The 20,347-nt window shown below is 52.6% G+C and overlaps 1 protein-coding gene across 3 annotated transcripts in view; it reads left to right on the top strand.

Annotated features, from left to right (window-relative positions):
- NRF1 (nuclear respiratory factor 1) overlaps positions 1–15,703 on the top strand; it is a 73,420-nt gene extending 57,717 nt beyond the window's left edge. For all 3 annotated transcript variants that reach the window (XM_071803563.1, XM_071803564.1, XM_065842278.2), the window contains one exon: positions 13,914–15,703. In XM_071803563.1, coding sequence (XP_071659664.1) covers positions 13,914–14,077 — 164 coding nt within the window. In that variant the 3' untranslated portion in view covers positions 14,078–15,703. The remainder of the gene's footprint in view (positions 1–13,913) is intronic.
- Positions 15,704–20,347: the final 4,644 nt, after the last annotated feature.

The raw sequence follows: 20,347 nt of genomic DNA, 5'->3' as shown, positions 1-20,347 counted from the left end.
TACCTCCCATTTATGCACATAATGTTGTATATAGAGGTAGAAATATTGAAGTTGTTCTGCCTTCTATTAGGGTGTTCCTCATATTTGGACTTTGAATTTTCTCTTCATATGTGGACATGGAATTTTCTCTTCCTATGCGAACACTGAATTTTCTCGTATTTAGACACTGAATTTTCTTCTCGTGTGTGGACGCTGAATTTTTTAACTCACCTAGCAAGCCAAATAATGTATTTCCTATGAATACATTAATGACCCCGCTTAATTCCCCCCTCCCCAACTGTGGTATTTGGCCTTTGTTCAGCCTTTTACACTTGCATTTTATTGTCAGGCTTCCTAGCAGCAGACTATTCAGGTTGCAAGTGGAGCCTGGCAGAGAGTTCATCAGGTGAGTGGATTTGTGCGGTGCTAGTTTGGAATAACGGGATCGAGCTATCAGTATTGCCACTTGTTCCTTTAGGTTCCTGGCTATGTGGTGTTTCTTGGGGTTAAAGGGGTTATATCTACATGTCCTTTTTTATCCTTCTCCTTTCACACTTCCAAGGGGAACGTATCTGATGTCACATATATATATTTACATCGAGGCGTCTTGGAATGGGTGTTTTAGCCTCTAGAGACGCACATGCCTCTGGGTGCGCTAATATCTTACAGCCCAATCCTGTTAGCGCTCCGCAAGCCGAGCTCGCCCTCCTAATTGTCATTTAAGTAAAGAATTAGCGAGGAGCAGGACGGGGCTGTGTTGTAATAACACTCCACTCAAGCTATCGTGGTGATGGATGGGGTCGTGGGGATATTGCGATTTGTAAAGTTTGGCTTTTTCAAGGTCTCGGATGTGATGCAGAGTTAAAGCAGCAATGCCAAGGAGAGAAAACCCCACAAATACACTTTCAGCTTTAGGAAACCATAAGCCAAATGTTGTAGCAGAAAGCCAAGTAAAGAAGTAAACTGTCCTGTGTGTCACGCAGCACGGGAGGGTAGATACTATGTATTTTTTAAAGCACTGAAATATGGCATATTTTAATGAAGTAAATAATTATTTGGCAAACTTTCTACAGGAACATCTCTGAGCATCCTTGCAAATCACTGACTATAATTCAATTCAAATGACTTCTATTTTTAAATGGACTTTTGTCATTCAAGTAATAAAAGATTTTGTCAGTTTTAGATAAAAACCGCCTTCATCCTCACAGTAGCCTTTAAGAAAACCATACAGAAAACACAGGACCTCAAAGGGTGTTTATAAAGGTAGGATAAGAAGCAGTCTTGTTACCAAATTCTTCATCTGGAAGAGCCGCTGTGGATGTTCATAGCACAGCAGGCAAGTTGTATAACAGGGATCCCTCTTAGGTGATGGTCCGGAAACTTTAAGGTGCTGCATTGCCCACCTGTCCCCTCGTTAGTTTAATATCTTGATTTCTCATAAGAGGAGGAGACTGATTTATTCTTAGGTGTTTCCTACCTCCACTTTCTGAGAAGCCTGGTGCTGATAACACCTCTCTGCTCCGTCTTTTTGATTAACAGAAAACAGACGGTAAGAAAAGCGAATCCTAACTGGAGCAGACATTAGGGTTTGCTGCATTTTCTCTATTTTTAACTTAGTTTCCTATGTACATGATTGACCGTGATAGACTGCTAATCTTATCAGGTGTGCCCTTCCCTCCGCAGCAAAGGCAGCCGATCAAGGAGGCTTAGGAGCGTTATTCGCTAAGCTTTTGGCTGTGGAGCCTGGTAAAAAAGCTTTCTTTCCACAGGTAGACACACACACTCCTTGCGTGTTTGTCCCCCCTCCCATGTGCCAAACTGGTTTGGTTTTAGGGTGACGTGCCCTGGGGAACCAGCAATATTGTGTGAGGTTTGGGTAAGAACTGAGCTGGAATAAACACAGCTTCATCCTCCCTCAGCTGATGTCCAGGTGCTGCTACCGAGCTCTAAATTCACCCTCAACACCCCGTGGAGAGGGAGGGACGGGTGACCTTATGTAGGACACGAGGGCTGGAGGCGTGAAGTGAATGCATGGTCAGGAGACCAGGCTGCTGCTTTGCCTTCTTTCCCAAGCACCCTTCTCATGGGAGTTTTCAGCTACATCCAAAGGAGGATGAAACAGAAGACCTGGCTTTTCAGATTAATACTTTGCAATGTTAAAAATAATTGCAAGATTTTCTTCATTGCAGCTGGAAGACTTCTGGTGTGTCAGGAAGGGGCGGCAGTGACAGAGGTGCATGGCAGCTGTGAAGTGTCACAGAATCACAAAACTGTTTCGGTTGGAGAAGATCTTTAAGATCATCAAGTCCAACCGTTAACAAACCCTGCCAAGTCACCACTGCCCCATGTCCTGAGAACCTCATGTCCGTCTGTCCAGCCCTTCAGGGATGGTGACTCCAGCACTGCCCTGGGCAGCCTGTTCCAATGCCCCACAGCCCTTTGGGGGAGAAATTGTTCCCAGATTCAACCTCAACCTCCCCTGGCGCAACTTGAGGCCGTTTCCTCTGCTCCTGGCGCTTGTTCCTGGGGAGCAGAGCCCGACCCCCCTGGCTCCAAGCTCCTTTCAGGCAGTTCAGAGATCAGAAGGTCTCCCCTCAGCTCCTGTTCTCCAGCTGAACCCCCCAGGTCCCTCAGCCGCTCCCATCACACTTGTGCTCCAGCCCCTCACCAGCTCCATTCCTTTCTCTCCACTCGCTCCAGCACCTCAGTGTCATCGGAGGAGATGTTTGTCACCACTACTTGAAGCCAAGGGGTCTTTGCTGTGCCAGGGAAGAGGCTTGGGATCAGGCTGGCTCACTGGGTTCTTGCTCTTTCCGTGGAAATGCTGAGGCATCGGAGGAGATAATTCCATGGGCACAGCTGTTTGTTTGTCACTTGATAGGCTGGGTTGTCCCCTCCAGCAACAGAGATTCCTGTAAATCAGGAATCCCAGCCCCAGTGTTCTTGTCTCAAAGTACTGCAGCTTAGAAAGAACTTCCAAAAATGCAACCCCTAAAACTCAGAACCCCCCAAAGCTTAATCTTCAGAGATCTTGTTAGTCATTTGACAAGGAAGAGCGGTGTCCTCTAGGTCAGCTCTCTGGGGTGAAGACTGAGACAGCAGGTCCCGTTGCTCTGAACAAGCAGAGAAGGAAAAGCTCATTGAAACAGAACCAGAGGAGCCAAGGGTGAGGAACAAACAAGTCACTGACAATATTAAGCAGGTAGGTCACACTCAGGGACAGTCTGAGGGACTGAGACGTGATCATAGAATCATAGAATGGTTTGGGTTGAAGGGACTTTCAAAGCTCCCCCAGTTCCCCCCTGCCATGAGCAGGGACATCTTCACCAGCTCACGTTGCTCAGAGCCCCGTCCAGCCTGGCCTGGGATGTCTCCAGGGATGGTTCATCCACCACCTCTCTGGCCAGCCTGGGCCAGGCTCTCACCACCCTCAGGGCCAACAATTTCTTCCTCATGTCCAGCCTGAATCTCCCTCCTTTAGTTTAAAACCATCACCCCTTGTCCTATCACAACAAACCCTGAAAGAAGACGGGCTGGATGCAGGGAAGGAAGTGGTGGCTCCAGGGCTGTCCTGACCACATCCCGTGCTGTTGTATCTTGTTGCATCTTGTGTTGTCTCCCATGCTTATCTTCTGTTCTAAGGAAAAGCCAAGACTTGGATGTAACCTGCTAGATTGCAACACTGGCTTTAGTTCTCCGTCTGCGAGCGACCGTGACTCAGCTTTGCTATCGGAACTTCAGGTGCCTTGTTACATTTCTCTTTGTTGTGGTTTTGGCCAGAATGGCTCTTGAAAAGACAGATGATGGATGATCTTGAGGTGTGCTTGCGGCCAGCAAGCAGAATAAGGGCTATTGTTGGGTGGAACAGTTGTTGTGTTTTGAAAGGAGTGGCGTAGAGGATGTGTAGGGAAGAGCTATGACTGTTGTGTGCCTAGAAAGTTCTCAGAGCTTAAATCACTCCATGGGCTTCTTGTGATTTGCCAGTAAGCCATTTCTGATGGTGAAAAGCCTTCTGATTCTCATCTTCTCCTGAGAGACATCTAATTTGAGTCAGTCAATGATGCTCCAGCAGTAGCTGGGGGGAGAAAAAGGGAAAAGACATGCTTACAAAAGACAGTTTTCTTATCTTAAAGTAGGTGCCTGTGTTAAGAGATGTCTTCTGCTTCCTTTGTCACCACTGAGTGTGGTAGGATTCCTGAAATGCTTGATTTCTGCCGTTGACTTCGGGTGAAATCCCGTCCGTGGTGTCACGTCAACACCTCGTATCTTAAGGGACATGTTCAGTTTGCGGATGTTTCTCTACGGTCGGAGGATTTTTCAGGGTAACGTGACTTTGAGAGCACTTGTTTTAGCTGGTGTTACATGAACTTGTTACAGAGAATGGGGTTGTTTCTCCTAAAATACATCCTCATGCCCATCGCTCGTCTTTCCCCGCTCTTCAAGGCCTCTCAAAGTCAGTCCCCGAAAGGGAGGTGGTCAAGATGATAATTCTGAAAATCTTAGCAAGCCAGTTTCCCATGCAAAGCAATGCGGGTTTAACAAAGATCTGTTGGGGAGTTCGTGATGTGTATGCTGAGCGGTGCTCTTATGTGATAGCACCAACACCAGGGAGTCCCCAGCACGGTCTGGGTGAGGAGCAGAATGGTCTTTACTCCAGGTTTCAGTTCAAAGACACAGTTGCTCTGCAGTTATTTAAGTACTGGTGGCTGTGCTGTCTTTATTGTAGGCAACGATACCGGTCGTGTTGCCAGAACACAGATGGGACTGCAAACAGCCGCACAGAGCTGGAGAGTTGCATAACTATCCTTTTTAAAACCGGTAGCAGTGAAGTATAACAGGTCCCTCTTGTTTTGCCGTGTTGCTAAAATGAATTATACATGGCTGGGTGAACAAGGTGTATCCCGTGGTTGACTACGAACCAAGAAATAACCTCTAGTGCCAATGATTTGTCCACTACATCCTAGTGCTGTCTCGGATTTGCTTGTTGGTGACTCAACCAAAGCTTCTTTATGTACAATGGAGCCTGCCAAACCTTGTTCATGTACCAGGTTGAAAGGAATTCTGCTTACACCGGCCCCTGGTGTACCCAGCATCAGTCTTACCTGGGTCTAAAACACCTTCAGTGATGGAAACTTTGCTCCAGAGCTTCACTAACCTTCTGGTTAGCTTGTTGTCCTCCCTCAAATATCTAGTGCAGTTTTCCATGCTGCGCTTCTAGTTTGTATCTTATTCTGTCCCACTCTGGAGAAGACGATCAGGTTATTCCCTACTTATCTGCGTCAGTCTTGATGTATTTACAGGCTGTCCTAGATATCAAAGCACGCCCGGTGTCCTTTCATTATGCTGCCCACCAAAGGCAAATATTCTGTTGTTCAGAAACCCCAGCGATATGTTTCCCTGCTTGATTTTTGAGTGTTAAAATCTACATGCTGGTTATTTTGAATTGCCTACCAGAATTCTTCCGTCGTTGTCTCCAAAAGCCGCCCTTGGCTCGGAACGAAACACAGCGATGAGATGGTATCTGCTGACCCGTGTGTGCTGGGGCCCTGTGGTGCATTCCTGAGCGCAGGAATTTCGGTTGGACTGCTCAGCCCTGTGCCTCCAAAGATGAGGAAAAAGAAGTCACAAGAATATCTACTGCAAAATGCTACGGTAGGGTCATGCTAAGCGAAGTTTCTTCTCGTTTCCTCTTGGTGGTAGCTGGGAAGACTGAGAAGAGTCATCTGAATGAGGTGGAGGTCAACGGCCAAGAAAAGTCCAGTGGAAAAATTCATAGAATCATAGAATTTTACTCTTTTTAGCCTTTTCCATTGTTGGTGTGAGGACTTTATGGTCTTCAGAGCTCTAGCAGGGGGCTTGGAGATGCTTAAGGCTGCTCATGGTGGTCTCTTGACCCTGCAGCTCTTGCAGGTGTTCAAAGCAAATGATAAACCAGACAACTTTCAACACTTGGCCCCTCTTTGGTGTCCAAGAGAGCAAAGCAAGATGGATCAACTTTGGCATCAGATCTGTTTTCTCTCCTTGGTCCTGAGTACGTTTCTGGTGCCAGTGGATCCCCAAGAGCTGCAGCTGACCATGGCTTCTGATGATTTGGATCGGGATGTGGAGTCCTTTTGGGAGGGAACATGCACCTCTCCTTCGAGATCCTGGTTTTGATAAGATTATGTCAACTAGCTAAAAAACAGACAATACCCTGTGCTCTGTTAGGGCTCCAAGGTGATCACTGAAGTCATGATGTATTTTCTATTTTGCTCCATAAAATAAGTGCCAAGAGCAAATATTTTTGTGCTGCTTGGTGACTCCAGGCCTGTGCCCCTCACTCCTCCACGCTCAGCACTCAGAGCAACATTTCTTGTGGCTTCACAGCTTCAACAACCACAAACTCCACTCTCTAAACAGCATCCTTCTTCAATTCCTCCTTCACCAGCCTCCCCAAAGGTTCTCAAGGTTTGCACCATCTCCCTTTCCCACTCTTGTGGGGCTGGGCTGGTTCGGTACGTCAGAGCGGGGCTGAGCATCACCTGAGACTCCTGGCTCCCTGATGCAAGAACCAAATGATAACGATTCTCCATTTGCCTCTTGCTGCTCACAACCCTTCCTTTCCAGAGGCTGTTCCCACAGGAGCTCGCTTTGGCAGGAGATCAGCTCTCTGTTGTAGCTGATGCTACCAAAGAAGAGGATTTTGCACTTATTGAAAGAAGAGTAGGCTGTTTCCTTTCTTGAGTTGATGTTCAGCATGTGGACGGTGGCCGCTGTTGTCTTGTCTGGTCAAGAATAAGGTTGGATCCTGTCTCTTCACCCTCCAGGACTTTGCTCTTGTGTTTCTGCTTGAGCACCAGGCAGAAAACGTTACGTGCAAGGTCCTGCCATTCAGCTTTTCCATGGTGTATAGGGTTGTGTCAAGACATTCACTGGAGGAGCCCATCTCAACTGAGAAGAGGACATCTCTCAGTGAGTGATTAGCAGCTGAGAGGTTCCTCAAGATGACACACCATTCAGCTTCTCCCAGCTGTTCTGTGTGTCTTTGGGCATTTAACATGAGGATTAAGCTTTCAGAATGAACATTGAATGCCCATACAAGTTGTTGAGACAACTTCTGTCTTGGTATCAACTAAGACCTTTCTACTCAGGATGTGTTTCAAGGCTTGCAGAACCTGACTCTCCAGCTGTAAATTCACATTGCCGCCGTGATGAGAGCACACCAAACATTCACAAGACATGGCAGCGAGGTTCTTCATACCATCTGCTGCCAGGTCATAGAATCATCAAATAGTTTGGGTTGAAGGGACCTTCAAAGCCCACCGAGTTCCCCCCTGCCATGAGCACGGACATCTTCACCAGCTCAGGTTGCTCAGAGCCCCGTCCAGCCTGGCCTGGGATGTCTCCAGAGATGGTTCATCCACCACCTCTCTGGCCAACCTGGGCCAATGCTTCATCACCCTCACTGTAAAATATTACTTCCTCGTGTCTGGCTTGAATCTCCTCTCTTTTAGTTTAAAACCAAAAATTACAACCTGATGCTTACAGACCAGCTTCAGAAAGAGCTTCATCCAAGGTTGCCTTGGACTGTTACAGCTTCTTCACTGATGGGACCTTTGTGGTGGTAGGATCTGCTTTGGCATTCTGGCCCATCTTCCATCCATGGTTGCTTCATACCTGGAATGAGATATCCACTAAATAAGCTTTATCAGGTGCAGACCCATGTGAGATGCTGACAAATGGGTCTTCAGCAGCGATGGGATGAATCGGCAGCCAGAATGGCGTGAACCTCACCTCTGTGTCCTTTGAGCACCTTAGCAGATGGCCTGGACCACTTTCAACTACCAGACACCATACAGGAAATAAAGGAATGGACTCAGCCTATGATACTGGGGAAAAAAAGGACCGTCTTGTGTTACTGAGTAGGACAGTGTTCCAGATCCTGAAGGACTGGGAATGTGCCCAACAGTTGGAGACTCCAGTAGTAATATTTTCCTCGTGCTGCATTTGCTTGGCTCTCGAGGGTGAAGAGGTGCTAAAGCAGGGCAAAAACTTGGCACTATAGAATCATTTTGGTTGGAAAAGACCCTCAAGATCACAGAGTCCAACCATAACCCACCCCTGGCACTGCCTCATGTCCTGAGAACCTCATGTCCGTCTGTCCAACCCCCCAGGGATGGTGACTCCAGCACTGCCCTGGGCAGCCTGTTCCGATGCCCCACAGCCCTTTGGGGAAGCAGTTGTTCACCAGATCCAATCTCAGCCTCCTCTGGTGCAACTTGAGGCCGTTTCCTCTCATTGTATGACCCCCGGTCTCCTGAGCATTGCCTGTCCTGGATGTCCCAGGGCAGTGAGTCATCTCACCCACATCACCTTCTCCCCCAAAACCCTTGGTAGTGGTTTAATGCAATCACCAGCAACTTAGGATCAAAATGGTTGATATTATGCTACTGCTGACCTTCCCTCCATGCCAGGTGAGATGTTACCGTCAGCCATCGCGTGACTTTTGGCCTCTGAATCCTTTGACTCTCTGGTCACAGGTAGAGCTCAACCCTTACCCTTCTTCTGTGAGCTGTAGCCTCTTCTCTGCTGAAACAGCAGGAGTTTCGTTATCTCCCACGGCCTGCCGCAGTCCCACAGTCAAAATACAGCCGTTAATATTGTCTGACCCAGCATTAGAGTCCAGCCGCAGCCGTCTCAAAGTCAATCAACTCTAATCCTTTGATTCATGGTGGCCACCTCAACCCCAGAAGCCTGCCACAGCTTTCCATCACCCTTGGCCACCCTTGTGTCCTGACCTATTCTCCTCCATGGCCATCGGGTGATGCTGGCCATGCCATAACCTCCTTCCTAGCAAAACCAGCTGATCGTCCACCAAAAAACCTCTTTCCCTGGCTTGTTGCAGGTAAGTGAGAGGCAAGACCTCGGTGCTGGCTCCAGATCCCTGTCTAGATGTTGTCCTTGCGCCTGGGCAGCTGGAGCTGCCTCCTCGTCCCTGCTGAGGACAGGAGGTGCTGGCAGGTGGATGAGGTTGGTGATCAGGAACGGGTGATGCATGGGGGAACAGAGGTGCTTGGGCTTCGTGTCTTGCCCACTGCTCCTTCCAGAGGGGCTTTTTGGGTGGTTTCACAAAGGGGAAGCAACCGCACAGCCCGGCTGCATCTCCCCTCCTGCCGGGAGCCCGTGGCCGCGGGCTGTGTCACTCGGTTCATCACCTCTGCCGTTGTCCTTTCCCGGGCAGGAGCCGGTCTGAGCAGCGTGTGGGATCTGATGGGATCCGACGTGATCCCTCTTCCCATCCCTCTTCCTCACAGAGCACTCCGGCACAGTTTTGCAGATAGGTACTTTTTTCAAAGACTCAAAAAGTTGTCGGTGTTTTTTTTATTATTATTATTTTTTTGGTCTAATGGATTTCCTGTTTTTAATACAATTGAAAGGGTCTGAAATCCTTACTTTAGATTAACATATGCCAGCTAGATTAGGGCTAATCAGGGTGCAGGTCTGAGCAGATGCAGCGCAGGGCCAATCCCAGACCTGATTACGGTATCTCAGTGGTTTAATCGTCTCTCTCCCAAGGGCGATCATCTCCGCTTTAGCGCACAGCAGCCTCTCCAGCCCTCTCCTCCTTTGCTTCGTTACCACCCCGGCAGGAAGGCCCCTACGTCAGATGCTGAGGCGATTTACTTTAATCCCATGCAGAAAGGGATCTGCGTGTCGCCGTCTCTCACAGAGACTCCCCTGCCCATCCATGCGCTCCAAGATGTGGCCGCTCTTGGCCAAACCTTGGGTGACACAAACTCAACCTTTCCTAAGAAATCCTCGTTTGGGTCTTCACATCTCACCATCTTTTGATAGCACCCGTCTTTGGCAGCGGCTCTACCCTGGCCTGTGCGCATGTTTTGATAGCACGGAGGGTTCAGGCTTTTAATGTTGCATGTTCTGTGGTCCGTGAGAGTAGTGGGGATTGTGGTCTTTGTGTTGGCCATGAGCAGTGACCATGGTTGGGTCCTCATGTCTCACCATCTTTTGATAGCACCCATCTTTGGCAGCAGCTCTACCCTGGGTGTGTTTGAACGGGATGGAGGGATTAGGCTCTTAATGTTGCGAGTTCTTGAGGGTAGTGGGGACTCTGGTCATTGGGTTGGCAGTGGTCAGTGACCACGGTTGGGTCTTTGCATCTCACCGTCTTTTGGTAGCGCCCATCTTTGACAGCAGCTCTACCTTGGCCAATGTGTGTTTGAACAGGATGGAAGGATTGGGCTTTTAACACCACATGTTCTGTGGTCCATGAGGGTAGTGAGGACTGTGGTCTTCGTGTTGGCCATGGGCAGTGACCGCAGTTGAGCCTTCACATCTCACCATCTTTTGATAGCACCTGTGTTCGGCAGCAGCACTACGCTGGCCAAAGCACACGTTTTAACAGCACAGAGGGATCAGGGTTTTAACGTCATGGTCTGTGAGGATGGTGGCCACTTTGGTCTTTGGGTTGGTGGTGATCAGTGACCACAGCTGGGACTTCACATCTCACCATCTTTTGAGAGCACCCATCTTTGGCAGCACTTTGAACAGGATGGAGGGTTGGGCTCTTAACGCTGTGTGCTCTGTGGTCCATGAGGGTAGTGGGCACTCTGGTCTTTGGCTTGGCCATGGTCGGTGACCACGACTGAGTAATCACATCTCACCATCTTTTGATAGAACCTGTCTTTGGCAGCAGCTCTACACTGGCCAACATGTGTGTTTGAACAGCACGGAGGGATTGTGCTTTTAACACGTGCTCTGTGGTCCATGAGGGTGGTGGGACTCTGATCTTTGGCTTGGCCATGGTTGGTGACCACGACTGAGTAATCACATCTCACCATCTTTTGATAGAACCTGTCTTTGGCAGCAGCTCTACCCTGGCCAACATGTGTGTTTGAACAGCACAGAGGGATTGGGCTTTTAACACGTGCTCTGTGGTCCTTGAGGGTGGTGGGACTCTGGTCTTCGGCTTGGCCATGGTCATTGGCCATGGTTGGGTAATCACATCTCACCATCTTCTGATAGAACCCATCTTTGGCAGCAGCTCTACTCTGGCCAACGTGCGTGTTCGAACAGCACGGAGGGATTGGACTTTTAACACGTGTTCTATGGTCCATGAGGGTGGTGGGACCCTGGTCTTTGGGTTGGCCATGGTTAGTAGACGGTCATTTGAGAGCTCCAGTGGTCTCCTTCAGGTTAGCAACCCAAAGGGCTTAGTTGTGTTGTTGGTCTGGAGCGGGGATTTTAGGTGCATCCCAGGCCGGATCTCCAGGTCTGTGCCAGCACCTGCTTCAACTGGGACGTGCTACGTTTGCTTGAAGCGTCTGACAGGAGATTTTCTTCAAGAGGGCTGAGTGCGAGCTCTCATTTCAGTATTTTGTTGCCTAAAACCCTCATCTGTTAGAAAGCACCCTGGGAGCTTTGTACCTTCTCCTGGCTCCGCACCGTTTGTAGTTGAGCAGTGTTGAACCATCTCCCTAGGAAAGCAACTCCTTGCTTGGGCTCTGAACTGGACAAACGTGGCCGTAGCCCTTGTGGCACGGGGCAGCTCTTTGGCTGGCGCATCCCGAAACTTTCCTGCCCCCATAAAGTGCCGTGAAATGCGGAGAGGAGGGACGGCCAAGGGCTGCAAAGCTCCGCCGGGGTCACCCACCTGGTCAGCGCGATTAACTCCTAAGCTTTCCTGTCTGTACAGTAAGTTATCTGAGGACACCGAGCCAAGCGCTGCTGCCCCGTGTTATTAAACGAGTGTCCTTGGCGGGGCAGAGCTCTGCTTTCTGCCACAGAAACCTGAATCTAAAGAGATTGTCCTGCCTTTTTGGGAAAGCCCGGGTCAGGCACCCGCTGTCTTAAAGGGTTTGAGTGCTGTTTTGGGGGCTGCCCGTCCTGTGCTGCTGGCTGGAAGGGTTTGTTGACCTCTACAAGCTGGTTGTTCTCCCCAACAAAGGTGTGGGTCGTTTCAGAAATGTCACGTACGAGGTAGCGTTTACAGGCTGGCTTGTCTAAACCACGCTTTGCCAAGCGTACAGGCAGATAATATCGGAGTAGAAAGGTGACGTTTATAGAGTCATTTTGGTTGGAAAAGACCTTTCAGATCATTGAGTCCCACCATTAACCCAATACTACCAAGTCCACCACTACCCCGTGTCCTGAGAACCTCATCTTCGTCTGTTCCACCCTCCAGGGATGGTGACTCCAGCACTGCCCTGGGCAGCCTGTTCAATGCCCAACAGCCCTTCCAACCTGCACAATTTCCTATTCCCCTTCCCCTGCCCAGCTCTGTTGAGCAGCACCAGTGCTCCTTGCTATTTGTTTTCCACCTCTTTTCATCATTCACATCACAATATCCTCAGGGGCCTCGCTGTTTTGTTGTCACCTTGGTCGGCGTTACCAGGACTCGCGGTGTTTTGGCACAGCGGCGCTTTCCTCCGCGGCCAAAAACGTACCCGAAGCTTTGCCAGCTGCACCCTGGGGACATCTGATCCCTTTCTGTAGCCGGCCCGCCCTTGGGAGAAAGATGTTTCTTACTTTGCGGGACCTATCCCAGATGGGGCAAGGGTTGAGAAACTCTATTTGCTTTCCTTTATCTCTGTTATGTATCATGTATATGTATATGAGTGTGTGCCTATAGCCGGTGCCTGGGCCAGTGTGGCTTGGCCAGGGCTCGCTGGTCACCCTTTACCCCTCTCGGTGCATCGTGGGGACGCAGGATGAGCTGGAGGAGGTGACTCGTGTTTGGGAGAGGCCGGTGGCAGGTCCAGGGCTCATGGTCAGGACGAGTGGTCCCTGGTCTGCACAGCCACGGGCTCCTCATGTGCCACCAAGGTGGGAAGGTGTTTGAGTGGTGGATAGAGTGACAGGGGATGGAGGAGTCGCAGGGGGGAGAAGCCAAATCTATCGCTTCTTTAGCCCCAGGGTTTCCAGTTCTGGGCAAATCAAGAAGAAAAATGTGTTTTGGAGTGTGTTCCTCACCTGTGGGTGAGCGCTGCTGGGGTGACACAGGTGTGGGAGAAACACGTGGGAGCAATCGCTGCCTGCAGCAGAACAGCCGGGCAGGGGCCTGCGGTGCCATCCCAGCGTCTGCTTCGGGTCCCTCCTCCAAAAATTCACTCTTTCTTTCCTCTTTAACCTTATTCTCTCTCCCTGCGGCCGGACAGCCCCGTGACATGGGCTGAGCCCACCACGCTGTGACCCAACCCAACCCCATCCCCTCCCACGTGGCACCGCGCTGGGTGAGTCCGGCACAGCGAGGCCACCAAGCCAGAGATAATTACACTGGCACGGACACGTCACAGGATGGTTTGGGTTGAAGGGACCTTCAAAGGTCCCCCAGTGCCACCCCTGCCATGGGCAGGGACATCTTCACCAGCTCAGGTTGCTCAGAGCCCCGTCCAGCCTGGCCTGGGATGTCTCCAGGGATGGTTCAGCCACCACCTCTCTGGGAACCTGGGCCAGGCTCTCACCACCCTCATCATGAACATTTTCTTCCTTATATCTAGTCTGAATTCCCCCTTCTTTAGTTTAAATCATCACCCTTCATCCTGTCTCAACAGGCCCTGCTCAAAAGTCTGTCCCATCTTTCTTATGGGCTCCTTTAAGTCTGGAAAGGCCACACTAAGGTCTCCCCAGAGCTTCTCTTCTCCAGCTGAACACCCCAGCTCTCTCAGCCTGTCCTCCCAGCAGAGCTGTTCCAGCCTCGGATCATTCCTGTGGCTCCTCTGGCCCCTCTCCAGCAGGTCCATGTGTGTCCTGTGCTGAGGACCCAGAGCTGGACGTGATCGATCCCAAGAATCATCTCCCCACATCAAACCCAACCCCAGAGCCCCTGCTGACCCCACCACAACCCATGGCCACCCCAGCCTTGTCCCTCATGCCGGTCTCACCCTCCTCCCTCCCAACCCCACTTCTACTTATATCTTTGTCTCATCTCTCCGCAGGTCTCGTCCAGATCCCGGTCAGCATGTACCAGACGGTGGTGACCAGCCTGGCCCAAGGCAACGGCCCCGTGCAGGTGGCGATGGCACCCGTGACCACGCGGATAGCGGACAGTGCTGTCACCATGGACGGGCAGGCAGTGGAAGTGGTGACCTTGGAACAGTGACCATGCCCAGAGCCAAGATCATGGTGATTTCTTTCCCTCGTCTCCTACGCGAATGATTTTTTTACGCCTCTCCAGAGATGCAATCAGGTGGCATCGAGTCTCCCAGCTTTGGAAGCAAAGGTTTTGTTAACTTTTTTTTTGTTTTAACAAAGGAAAAAAAAAAAACCCAAACAATTAACACAAGCAGAGGATGCGTGTGAAGTGCGTTTTCCTAGCGCCGCTCTGCTCTCGGAGGAGTGAGAAGCCAAATTGCGACGGGACTTTCATCCTGAGGAGATTTCAAAGCAAAACGAAATGAAAAGCGACCCCATGAGCCCCGTTTTCTGGATGAGGCCCGGGGGGGGCATCGTGGTGTGGGGGGCACGGACACCCTCGGCAGCTCCAGCAGCGTCGCCGGCACCTTCGGCACGGCCGCCCGCGCTTGGCCAATTAGGTTTTGAAGATTTTAAACGTGGACTTTTATATTAAAAAACCCACTTTAAAAATATATATATAAAAAACCCACCGCAAAACGACCGAAAAAACCCCAAAAGTTAAAAGTTTGCAAAAGGCTCCTCTCCTGGGAAAAAGAAATAAGAATGCGTGTGTGACTGCAGGGGGGACGCGTGCGACGCTGCCCCCGCTGGGTGCGCTGCGTCCCCGAGCGGCCCGGCCCCCGTGTGCACACTGGACACCTGCTCTCTGCTCTCTGCCGTTTTACACCTGGGGTTTGGTTTCTTTATTATTATTGTTATTGTTATTATTATTATTATTTCCCATTTTTGTGGATCTAGACCCGAGTGGCTACGCTTCTCGAGGGGCTCTGGCTGTGTGTCCCCCTCACCTCCCCTTGCCAAAGAGCCTGTCCCCCAGGACCCCCCCATCCTCCCCAAAAAGTCCCGTTTTGCAAGACAAGCATTGCTTGAAGGTAACGGGGCGAGAGGGGGGGACCCCCAAACCTGCATCCCCCAGCACAACTCTGGGGCCTTTTCATCCCCATCACCCCAAATCCTTTCCAAGAGGGTTAAAAACCCCCTGGAGGAGGCGGGGGGGGGGGGGGGGGGGCAAATGTTACTGGACTTTCCCATGGGGCCAAACCCCCGCAGCCTCAGCCCCGCCGCGCGTGCAGTTCTGCATGGTATTTAATTGTTCATTTTTGTTTCTTTTGTTTTGTTTTTAATTATTATTTCCAAGTGGCCATTAACGAAGTTCTCCACGTCTTTGCTCCGCTTGCGAGGAAGTTTTTCGGATTCTTGTATTTACTTGTTTTATACGCGAAAAAGAGAAGAAAAATCCGACGTTCTTTGTATACATTTCTTCTGTACTTTAGCGAGGGGAGGGCGATCTTTCCATAGAGAAAACCAGTCCTGGTTCTCCCGTTTTCTTCTTATCGTTTCCTTTTTTTAACGATTATTTTTTTATTGTCGTCGTGAAGATGTCGGTGGCTTTTTCAAGTCAGTGGTTTCGGGTTGTTTTGGCGATGAAATGATGTTCTTTTAGTCCTGGAGGTTCCCCCCCCCCCCCAAAACCCTCCCACCCCCCCAAAAAGAAGACAAAGACCAGGCAAGTAGCAGAGCATGGACCCCCCCCTTGTTTTCCCAGTGTCTATTATTGCCTCATTCAATAAATTGTTACAAATGTGTCTACCCCTGTGTCCACCTCTCCTGTTTTTGGGGTGTTTTTTGGGGTTTTGGTGTATCCTGCCACCCCACCCTACCCTGGGAGGGGGGGTGTTTTGGGGTTGGGTTCCCACCCCCCCACCAGCTCCAGGATGATTTGGGGATTTAACCTGGGGGTTGAGTGGAAATCACAGGGTGAACATCCCCCCCCACCAGGCTCCCACACAGGGGCTTTTGGGTTGAATTCTCCCATTTTCAGCTGGAGCGTCCACAGCCCAGCCCAGCGCCATCGTCACGCGGTCCCCACAAACCGGGGTCCCCAAGAAGGAGCAGAGAAGCGCAGCGATGGGTTCCAGCAGCTTTATTGGGTTGGAGGTGAATCCTTTGGGTAAGAAAAACGAGCGGCGGGCGGCTGGAAGGACAGACAGACAGACAGAAGGAAGCAATGTGGGAGGATGCTCATGGGTATCCTCGGCCAAACCAGGAGCAGATTCCCAACGTGGCTCAGTGTCCTTGGATGTTAAAGATGCCGCTGGGAGGTTGACCAGGGGGGTCTGGGGACCCCAGAATGTCCCCCTGGGGTGCCCCAAAGGGACCCCGGATCCAGCAGCAGGGCTGGGGGTGGCGGGGGGCGGCTCAGCCCGGCAGACGCTGCCGTGAAGCTTTAATCTTCGTTAATCGGGCTTTAATAAGCAGGTCGGGACCTCCCGCTGGGCGCACCAGCGACATTCGCTTTGTGTTTCCGAGCTGGGGGGGTTGGATCCTGCTCCCCTCCCCACCTGGGCACTGGGGGCGTCCCCCAGCCATTGGGGGGGGTCCCAGAATTTGGGCTTCTGTGCTGGGTTTGGTGCCTCCCCCCCACCCCCAATCCCAGTGCTGTTCTGCCCAGGATGGGTCTGAAATTGCCGGATTTAGCCCCAGATTGCAGGATCTGACTCTAAATTGCAGGATCTGGCGCCAAATTGCAGAATTTGGCCCCAGATTGTAGGATTTGACCCCAAAAGTGCTGCTGGATGCTCGGGAAGAGCCCGGCTGGGGGGAATGGATGTGGGGGGTGGTCCACAGGGTGAACCCAACAGGGTGGGGGGGGGCCATGGGGGCGGAGTCTCTTGTGAGGGGGTGGAGCTTCTTGAGGGGGTGTGGCCTATTGGGGTGGGGCTTGGAAAGGCTGAGCCTATTGGGGGGGTTAAACCCAGCACTGGGGGGAGGGATGGATGGACAGACAGACAGCCCAGGAGATGGATCAGTGGCTGGTTGGGCAGAGGGATGGACAGACTGGTGGATGGATGGATGGGTGGATGGATGGACTGGTAGATGGATGGATGAATGGATGGAGCAATGGCCGGTAGCCTGGACAGACAGATGGACAGAGGGTTGTCTGTATGTCTGGGTAGACGGGTAGGCAGACAGGTAGACGGCTGTTTCAACAGCTGGACAGACGGACGGATGGATGGTCATACAGACAGCGGGGCAGCGGCTGGATGGAGGTTTGCCCACTGCGTGACCAGACAGATGGATGAATGGACAGACACACGGACAGCCTGTGCCCCCCCCACTCCAGGAGGGCGCTGGGCGCCTCCGTCCGTCCGTCCCTCCCTGCCCCCCGGCGCAGCGAGGATGATTTGGCCGTGCAGCCTAATCCAGCGTGATCCAATCTCCGCGGGCTTACGCCGAAAAACCCGTAATCACCCAGCGCTGCCCTACATACCCCACCAGCCCCAGCCCCCCAGCCCTGGGCGCGCACATCCTGCACCCCAGGCGTGACAGGGTGCACAAAGCCCCCCACGCCGCCCCATTCCCCCGCTCTATCAGCCCAGAGCTGCACCTTTGTACATTAATCCCTGTCCCCATCCCTCCTGCACCCAGGGACACAGCAGCTGCCACCAGGAGCTGCTTTAGCGGTGCCTCAGTTTCCCCCTCTCCCCACAAATGAGGGGCTGGGATGGGTACAGATCCAGGGCCAGGGGCTGGATCCAGAGCTGGGGGTAGGAACCGGCCACCTAATCCCCCCCCGCCCCAGCTGCCCTGCCCACGTCGTGGGGCTGGATCAGCCCTTAATGTCACGCAGGGACACGCTCCAATGACCCGTATCTGACAGGTCCCTGTCCCCCCCGCTCCCCAGGGACACCCTGGGGTGCCAGACCCCCTCCTTTTGGGGGGGGTGGGCGCTCATCATCATCATCCCCATGTACAGACACTCACCACATCCCCCCAAATCCACACTGGACCCCATGAGCACGCCCAGACCCTGGGTGGGGGGGGTGATGCACAAGGTGTCCGGCTGCACCCATGGGTGCTGGGGGGGGCCACCAAATCCGCAGCACTCCCCCGGGGCTGTAGTTGGCAAGTCTAGAACCACCGGATCCTGCTACCGCACCAGTGTGAGTTCTACCATTGCCAAAAGCAGCCCCGGGGCCGGGAGCAGCTCAGCCGTGGGCACTGGCATGGGGACAAGGTGGGGACATGGGGACCAGGTGGGGACACGGGGACAAGGTGGGGACAAGGTGGGAGGCCCAGAAAGCTGCAAAAAATAGGAAAAAAATACTTAAAATTCACCCATTCTGGCAGAAAACTCCATGCGCAGCACCCGAGGATGACGTGTGGCTCAACCATGGGGAGATGCCACCACCACCGCAGTCCAGGAGGGGACAAGAAGTGGGTCTCATCCTCCCCACGATGGCCACCGTGGTGATGCAGCCTGGCTGAGATGCCTCCATGGGCTGGGACACCACGTTGGGACGGGCACCCATAGATGGGGTCTGACGGCCACCCCAGTGTCACCCCAGCAATTTTGGGGTGCTTCCCACCCTCTCGCTGAAAGCACTGACGTTCAATCCGTTCCCCCCAACCCCGGCGCTGCTCTCTCCGCCGTCTCCCATATTGGCACTACACATAATTGCTCAAAAGCTACAAATCAAAGCAAAAATGTGCTAGTGCCAAAACGGGCCGGGCGGCGTCGGCGACGGCCCCGCCGGGGCTCGCGGGCCTTTCTCTGCTCTGTTTATGGCCCTATGGTAATTCACTGACCGCGGGGTTGCACAGTGAATTCTACCAGTGCCATACACAGAACAGGAGTAGCGAGCTCGCACCTTTTTTTCCATCATTTTCCCCCCAAAATCCTCCGTGAGCAAGAGCTGAATGCATCCAGCCCAGGGGAAAATGTGGTTCCCGGTTCGGTTGGTTGGGTGTTGAGCATTTTTGGGGACGTGTCGTGTTGGACGGGGCCGCGGTGACACCAGGACCTGTGTTGGATGCCACTTCCAGCCACCACCTTTGTGGGAATACGGGGGTGTCTCCAAAACCTCCCAATGACCACAACCCCACCAATATAATCACGAATCCCCCCAATGGCTCCAAACCCCCCCAAGTGTTACAACCCCCCCAAAAGGTTGTAACCCCCCTGGACTGACACAGAAAAAAGGTTGCAACCTCCCCTTGCAAAGCATCCAGATGGCTGCAAACTCCTCAAAATGGTGCAAATCTCCCCAAAGTTTGCAAACCCCCCCCGGATAGCAACCAAACCTCTGAGTGCTGCAAGCCCCCCAAAAAGGTTGCAAACCCCCTAATTCGTTGCAGTCTCCCCAAACACTACAAACCACCCCCCTCCCCAGAAGACCACATGGACGTCTACACCCCCCTGCCATGGATGGCTACAAATCCCCCAAATGGTCGCAAACCCCTCCCTAATATTTTGTTGCAAACCTTCCAAATGGTTGCAAACGCTCTAAAAATGGTTGCGACCCCCTTTGGATGGCTGCAACCCCCCTAAAAAAACACATTGCAACCCCCCCCAAAATGTTGCAGGCTCTCCCAATGGTTGCAACCCCCCCCAAGAAGGTTGCAGAGCCTCTAGAAGGTTGCAGACCCCCCCAGAAGGTTGCAGACCCCCCCAAAAAGCTCTTGTAAACCCTCCAGATGGTTGCAAAGCCCCCCCAGTGCTGTGAACCCCCCGGGTGGCCGCGACGCCATCCCCAGCGGCCATGACGGCAGAGGAGGAGGAGGAGGAGGAGGAAGGCACAAAGTCTCCTTTGTGTTGGTGAAGCCGAGGCCCCAATGAGCCAAGCGGCCCCGGGATGAGCTCGGGGTGCCCCCAAATCTGGTGGCAGGAGCTGATCCCCCCTCAAGGACTCAGCCACCGACCCCTCGCGTCCCATCCGGCCTCAAATTTGGGGTTGAAGACGCCCGGTGGCACTCGCCCGGCTTGGTCATCCCCGTCATCGGGGGAGCGTTGCGCACGGAGGGGTTAACGCCGGTGGGGACGGATGTGTCCCCCCCGCCTGCACCCACCTTTTGGGCTCCATCAGCAAAGCCATCACACCCCGAAAACCTGGAGGAGCCCCCCAAAGCTCCAAAGGAAGGGGAGTCCCACAAGGTACCGTCCTCACCTGGTGGACACCGCCCCGGCGCCGCAGTGGTTTGGGGACACGGGTCCCCAGGGCCTGCGGGTGAAGCCGAACCCGCCGCCATCCTTGGCGTGACTTTGAAAGCGATGGTTTCACCTAATCCCCGCCGTCGGGCGCCCGGCACCGCGCCACGCAGGATCGGGCCCCGCGGCTGCGGGCGCCACATCCCACCCGGTTTGAGGATGGGGTGGCAGCTTTGGGGGGTGTCCCCCCTTGTCCCCATCCCCCTGGCTCTGGTAAGGCCACTGCGGCAGCCCGGGCCGCGGGGC

This window comes from Patagioenas fasciata, chromosome 1 (assembly GCF_037038585.1).
Source record: "Patagioenas fasciata isolate bPatFas1 chromosome 1, bPatFas1.hap1, whole genome shotgun sequence".
NCBI lineage: Eukaryota > Metazoa > Chordata > Aves > Columbiformes > Columbidae > Patagioenas > Patagioenas fasciata.
This window is presented reverse-complemented; position numbering and strand designations above follow the sequence as displayed.